This window comes from Pseudochaenichthys georgianus, unplaced genomic scaffold (assembly GCF_902827115.2).
Source record: "Pseudochaenichthys georgianus unplaced genomic scaffold, fPseGeo1.2 scaffold_1646_arrow_ctg1, whole genome shotgun sequence".
NCBI classification, from domain to species: domain Eukaryota; kingdom Metazoa; phylum Chordata; class Actinopteri; order Perciformes; family Channichthyidae; genus Pseudochaenichthys; species Pseudochaenichthys georgianus.
In genome coordinates this window covers 22,501-29,965 of record NW_027262457.1, presented here as the reverse complement: position 1 = coordinate 29,965, position 7,465 = coordinate 22,501, and the positions used below count along the sequence as shown (strand labels likewise).

General features: G+C 50.6%; 1 protein-coding gene across 1 annotated transcript in view; it reads left to right on the top strand.

Annotated features, from left to right (window-relative positions):
- Positions 1-399: 399 nt before the first annotated feature.
- psmd3 (proteasome 26S subunit, non-ATPase 3) overlaps positions 400-7,465 on the top strand; it is a gene marked incomplete at its 5' end in the record, with an annotated part of 11,164 nt that continues 4,098 nt past the window's right edge. Inside the window, 3 exons of the mRNA XM_034077483.2 lie at positions 400-514; positions 1,081-1,200; positions 6,833-6,936. Of these exons, the coding sequence (XP_033933374.1) occupies positions 400-514; positions 1,081-1,200; positions 6,833-6,936 (339 nt within the window). The remainder of the gene's footprint in view (positions 515-1,080; positions 1,201-6,832; positions 6,937-7,465) is intronic.

The window sequence follows — 7,465 nt, the reverse complement described above, 5'->3', positions numbered from 1 at the left end:
TGCCTGATCACAGGCTGTGAGGCGTTCAGGTGCTCTAGATGTAATAACAGTGTGTGGTGCGTTCAGGTGCTCTAGATGTAATAACAGTGTGTGGTGCGTTCAGGTGCTCTAGATGTAATAACAGTGTGTGGTGCGTTCAGGTGCTCTAGATGTAATAACAGTGTGTGGTGCGTTCAGGTACTCTAGATGTAATAACATTGTGTGGTGCGTTCAGGTGCTCTAGATGTAATAACAGTGTGTGGTGCGTTCAGGTACTCTAGATGTAATAACAGTGTGTGGTGCGTTCAGGTGCTCTAGATGTAATAACAGTGTGTGGTGCGTTCAGGTGCTCTAGATGTAATAACAGTGTGTGGTGCGTTCAGGTGCTCTAGATGTAATAACGGTGTGTGGTGCGTTCAGGTACACAAGCTTCTGATCGTGGTGGAGCTTCTTCTCGGGGAGATTCCTGACCGGCTGCAGTTCAGACAGCCGTCCCTGAAGAGGTCTCTGATGCCGTACTTCCTGCTGACTCAGGGTCAGTTCACACTCACTGATATACCTGAAGAGGTCTCTGATGCCGTACTTCCTGCTGACTCAGGGTCAGTTCACACTCACTGATATACCTGAAGAGGTCTCTGATGCCGTACTTCCTGCTGACTCAGGGTCAGTTCACACTCACTGATATACCTGAAGAGGTCTCTGATGCCGTACTTCCTTCTGACTCAGGGTCAGTTCACACTCACTGATATACCTGAAGAGGTCTCTGATGCCGTACTTCCTTCTGACTCAGGGTCAGTTCACACTCACTGATATACCTGAAGAGGTCTCTGATGCCGTACTTCCTTCTGACTCAGGGTCAGTTCACACTCACTGATATACCTGAAGAGGTCTCTGATGCCGTACTTCCTGCTGACTCAGGGTCAGTTCACACTCACTGATATACCTGAAGAGGTGTCTGATGCCGTACTTCCTGCTGACTCAGGGTCAGTTCACACTCACTGAAATACCTGAAGAGGTGTGACACCTCAATGAATTAAACTATAACTGAATCAATGATTGATAATGAATGAAACGCTGAAGTGTGACGCTCTGACCCGGCAGCGGTGCGGATGGGGAACCTGGCGAAGTTCAACCAGGTGCTGGAGGAGTTCGGAGAGAAGTTCCAGACGGACGGGACGTACACTCTGATCATCCGCCTGAGACACAACGTCATCAAGACCGGTGAGCCAATCGCAGCGCAGCTCCCGCATCACATGCTGCCGTTCAGTTATATTCATATCCATGTGAACATTGCTTTATATCGATATGTGTTGTAATAGTTCTCTATCTGCGTTTTAAATGTTTGTCTTATTTTTATGTACGCACCTCGACACCAAGTCGATCCCTCGTAGGTCAGAATCTAAGTCCCTCCCCTCTCTCGCGCACGCGCAAAGTGCCTCCCCTCTCTCGTGCACACTAAGTGCCTCCCCTCTCTCGCGCACACTAAGTGCCTCCCCTCTCTCGCGCAGACTAAGTGCCTCCCCTCTCTCGCGCACGCTAAGTGCCTCCCCTCTCTCGCGCACGCGCCAAGTGCCTCCCCTCTCTCGCGCACGCGCCAAGTGCCTCCCCTCTCTCGCGCACGCCAAGTCCCTCCCCTCTCTCGCGCACGCCAAGTGCCTCCCCTCTCTCGCGCACGCCAAGTTGCCTCCCCTCTCTCGCGCACGCCAAGTGCCTCCCCTCTCTCGCGCACGCCAAGTGCCTCCCCTCTCTCGCGCACGCCAAGTGCCTCCCCTCTCTCGCGCACGCCAAGTGCCTCCCTCCTCAAGCTCTCTCTCAGCACGCCAATGTGCCTCCCCTCTCTCTCGCACGCCCAGGTGCCTCCCCTCTCTCTCGCACGCCAAGTGCCTCCCCTCTCTCCGCACGCCAAGTGCCTCCCCTCTCTCTCGCACGCCAAGTGCCTCCCCTCTCTCGCGCACGCCCAAGTGCCTCCCCTCTCTCTCGCACGCCACGTGCCTCCCCTCTCTCTCGCACGCCAAGTGCCTCCCCTCTCTCTCGCACGCCAAGTGCCTCCCCTCTCTCTCGCACGCCAAGTGCCTCCCCTCTCTCTCGCACGCCAAGTGCCTCCCCTCTCTCTCGCACGCCAAGTGCCTCCCCTCTCTCTCGCACGCCAAGTGCCTCCCCTCTCTCTCGCACGCCAAGTGCCTCCCCTCTCTCTCGCACGCCAAGTGCCTCCCCTCTCTCTCGCTCGCCAAGTGCCTCCCCTCTCTCGCGCACGCGCCAAGTGCCTCCCCTCTCTCGCGCACGCGCCAAGTGCCTCCCCTCTCTCGCGCACGCGCCAAGTGCCCCCCCTCTCTCGCGCACGCGCCAAGTGCCTCCCCTCTCTCGCGCACGCGCCAAGTGCCTCCCCTCTCTCGCGCACGCGCCAAGTGCCTCCCCTCTCTCGCGCACGCGCCAAGTGCCTCCCCTCTCTCGCGCACGCGCCAAGTGCCTCCCCTCTCTCGCGCACGCGCCAAGTGCCTCCCCTCTCTCGCGCACGCGCCAAGTGCCTCCCCTCTCTCGCGCACGCGCCAAGTGCCTCCCCTCTCTCGCGCACGCGCCAAGTGCCTCCCCTCTCTCGCGCACGCGCCAAGTGCCTCCCCTCTCTCGCGCACGCGCCAAGTGCCTCCCCTCTCTCGCGCACGCGCCAAGTGCCTCCCCTCTCTCGCGCACGCGCCAAGTGCCTCCTCTCTCTCGCGCACGCGCCAAGTGCCTCCCCTCTCTCTCGCGCACGCGCCAAGTGCCTCCCCTCTCTCTCGCGCACGCGCCAAGTGCCTCCCCTCTCTCTCGCACACTAAGTAGGCTTGTTTGAGAGGCGTTGCGGCTCGCCTCGAAATTAGACGAGAGTAGCCGATCGCAGCCGGGAGAGGTCTCAAAAAACTCACCTGAAGTCGGACAGCTCGCAGTCGGCTTCTTCATCTTTTTCTTCTTCTCTCGGTTTTTTGGCGGATTGCAAACAGCTTGAAGGTACATACCGCCACCTCCGGAGTCGGCTTGACTCGGTTTGCATTTATAAAGAATGCACACATGTGTTTAATCGTTAATGTCAGATATGTACTAAGTAAATACATTTGTTCCTGCTCAAGATTAGATTCAACTTTATTGTTATTGCACAGATTACAGGTACTGAGACAACAAAATGCAGTTTAGCTTCTAACCAGGTGCAACAAGCAGTGAAGTGGAAAGTAATGTACACAATCTACAGAACAACATATAGAATGAATTGAATGATGAATAAACAGTGGGGTATGAATACACTAGATATCAGCCTGAGAGCAGTATGAACAGTGTGTATGAATACACTAGATATCAGCCTGAGAGCAGTATGAACAGTGTGTATTAATACACTAGATATCAGCCTGTGAGCAGTATGAACAGTGTGTATTAATACACTAGATATCAGCCTGAGAGCAGTATGAACAGTGTGTATGAATACACTAGATATCAGCCTGTGAGCAGTATGAACAGTGTGTATGAATACACTAGATATCAGCCTGAGAGCAGTATGAACAGTGTGTATGAATACACTAGATATCAGCCTGAGAGCAGTATGAACAGTGTGTATGAATACACTAGATATCAGCCTGAGAGCAGTATGAACAGTGTGTATTAATACACTAGATATCAGCCTGAGAGCAGTATGAACAGTGTGTATTAATACACTAGATATCAGCCTGAGAGCAGTATGAACAGTGTGTATTAATACACTAGATATCAGCCTGAGAGCAGTATGAACAGTGTGTATGAATACACTAGATATCAGCCTGAGAGCAGTATGAACAGTGTGTATGAATACACTAGATATCAGCCTGAGAGCAGTATGAACAGTGTGTATGAATACACTAGATATCAGCCTGAGAGCAGTATGAACAGTGTGTATTAATACACTAGATATCAGCCTGAGAGCAGTATGAACAGTGTGTATTAATACACTAGATATCAGCCTGAGAGCAGTATGAACAGTGTGTATTAATACACTAGATATCAGCCTGAGAGCAGTATAAACAGTGTGTATGAATACACTAGATATCAGCCTGTGAGCAGTATGAACAGTGTGTATTAATACACTAGATATCAGCCTGAGAGCAGTATGAACAGTGTGTATTAATACACTAGATATCAGCCTGAGAGCAGTATGAACAGTGTGTATTAATACACTAGATATCAGCCTGAGAGCAGTATGAACAGTGTGTATGAATACACTAGATATCAGCCTGAGAGCAGTATGAACAGTGTGTATGAATACACTAGATATCAGCCTGAGAGCAGTATGAACAGTGTGTATGAATACACTAGATATCAGCCTGAGAGCAGTATGAACAGTGTGTATTAATACACTAGATATCAGCCTGAGAGCAGTATGAACAGTGTGTATTAATACACTAGATATCAGCCTGAGGGCAGTATGAACAGTGTGTATTAATACACTAGATATCAGCCTGAGAGTAGTATGAACAGTGTGTATTAATACACTAGATATCAGCCTGTGAGCAGTATGAACAGTGTGTATTAATACACTAGATATCAGCCTGAGAGCAGTATGAACAGTGTGTATGAATACACTAGATATCAGCCTGTGAGCAGTATGAACAGTGTGTATTAATACACTAGATATCAGCCTGAGAGCAGTATGAACAGTGTGTATTAATACACTAGATATCAGCCTGAGAGCAGTATGAACAGTGTGTATTAATACACTAGATATCAGCCTGAGAGCAGTATGAACAGTGTGTATTAATACACTAGATATCAGCCTGAGGGCAGTATGAACAGTGTGTATGAATATGCTAAGATATATAAAGTATGAAAACGGTAAGCAGTATAGTATAAAATATATAGATATTAATGTCATGATGATAAACATTGTGGAACAATGATGAAAAATGGGAATGGATGTGGCGACGTAAAACTGACACAAAACAACAACACACTTGTGCCAGCCAATGGGAGAGCTTCATCAGCAGCACGTGGTAAAAACCACCAATGAGCGCTCAGCTCGAGATACCAGCGAGCCGTTTCCCATCAAGCATTTAGCTTCCGCAGCTCGTGGAGAGCAACTGCGCCAACTCGCCTCGCTCTCAAGGCTGCGGCCGTCTTTGTCCCGCGAGATTTCAAAGTCTCACGTGGGCGAGCCTCCAGAGCAAGTCGGACAAAATGACTAACCATCATGCAACGCACTAGCAAGACGTTGATCGCAACTGCGCAGGTCTCGCTTGTCTCAAACAAGCCTAGTGCCTCCCCTCTCTCGCGCACACTAAGTACCTCCCCTCTCTCGCGCACGCGCCTCCCCTCTCTCGTGCACACTAAGTGCCTCCCCTCTCTCGCGCACGCGCCTCCCCTCTCTCGTGCACACTAAGTGCCTCCCCTCTCTCGTGCACACTAAGTGCCTCCCCTCTCTCGCGCACGCCAAGTCCCTCCCCTCTCTCGCGCACGCCAAGTCCCTCTCCTCTCTCGCGCACGCCAAGTGCCTCCCCTCTCTCGCGCACGCCAAGTGCCTCCCCTCTCTCGCGCACGCCAAGTGCCTCCCCTCTCTCGCGCACGCCAAGTGCCTCCCCTCTCTCGCGCACGCCAAGTGCCTCCCCTCTCTCGCGCACGCCAAGTGTAGCGGCCAAAATCATATATAACTAAAACAGATAATTTAACAGCCGCTGAGGCACTAGTTAGCGGATATTACGCAGGGCAATCCAATAATCCAGGTCCAGACAGAAGATTCTCCGTTGTGCATTTATTATGATCCAATATCATTGACAATGAACAGGTTTCCTATGGTTGGTTCCTTTAAGCCTTTCCTATGGCTTTCCTTTCTTGTGGTTGGAAAAACCCTGGTAAAAAACCGTTTGCCTACTAGTGCTCTGCCCCCACCTCCACCTGTCTCCAATATATACAAGTACACCAGGTGCTCTAATCACCCAGTGCCCAAAACATGCCTTCAAAATAAAAGCATAGAAACTACTTTAACTTATGACGCTAATTAAGAATACATATAAATGATAATAATAAACACTATAAACAGCAAGAAAATAAATGTTTAAACTATTAAATAATTTATAGATATATAGCTCCAACATTCCGGCCCCTAATTGTGGCCAGTGTAAACACGCAATTACTTAAATATATATAAATGGAGCTATACTCTATCTTTATCCTATCCATACAAATAATCTGCATAGCTTTCAGGCAACAGCTTCCTGGAAAAGAAATGGAGAGAAAGAAAAATAATCTAAAGAAACAAAGAATAAATGTTCATGATGCTACGCTGCTGCATCCAGGAGCAGGCGGATCTTCAAACCGGTCTCTCCATGACACTGGTCTTCATTTGGGGCTCACAGAGCTGACCAATCCTTTTCCGTCCTTCCCTGCACGCTAAGTGCCTCCCCTCTCAGTGCCTCCCCTCTCTCGTGCACGTGCTAAGTCCCTCCCCTCTCTCGTGCACACTAAGTGCCTCCCCTCTCTCGTGCACACTAAGTCCCTCCCCTCTCTCGTGCACGCGCTAGCTGCCAGAGCATGTGAGAAGACGAGAAGCATGGCTGCAAGTGTATCTGCAATGTGCATTTGGTAAATAATTATTTATATTACAATAAAATATAAAGTTAAGAATCGGAATCGCAATTTTTGACACGGTTTGGAAACCAAAACGTTGGTATCGTGACAACACTAGTACAGAGTGTGTCGTGGTGCGTACGAAAATATAACGTTAAAAATAATAAATGTGTCACCCGGCCTGGTGATGAGCCTGATTCTCACGGCATCAGGCGGAGCTCTGAGGGGGCTTTGGAGCGGGGAGCTTCTTCAGTGTGTGTTCTAACGTGTGTGTGTGTGTGTGTGTCTGTGAGAGCAGGTGTGCGTATGATCAGCCTCTCATACTCTCGTATCTCTCTGGCGGACATCGCTCAGAAGCTGCAGCTCGACAGCCCCGAGGACGCAGAGTTCATCGTCGCCAAGGTAACTGGGGAGGAAACTCGTAACCTGTTAATGTTTATTAAGGATCCCCAGTAGCTTTTGCTCTTGACAAAAGCTACTCTTTCTGGGGCCCGAGCGGCCCCTGCTAGGGCCCTGTTAGGCCCGAGCGGCCCCTGTTAGGCCCGAGCGGCCCCTGCTAGGGCCCTGTTAGGCCCGAGCGGCCCCTGCTAGGGCCCTGTTAAGCCCGAGCGGCCCCTGTTGGGGCCCTGTTAATTGGGGCCCTGTTAGGCCCGAGCGGCCCCTGTTAGGCCCGAGCGGGCCCTAATCCGGGTCTGGCGGGTTTTTCTTTCACACACAGGACTACACACACCTCTACCTCCTGATGTGTAAACCCTACACACACAGGACTACACACACCTACCTCCTGATGTGTAAACCCTACACACACACACACAGGACTACACACACCTCTACCTCCTGATGTGTAAACCCTACACACACACACAGGACTACACACACCTCTACCTCCTGATGTGTAAACCCTACACACACACACACACACACACAGGAC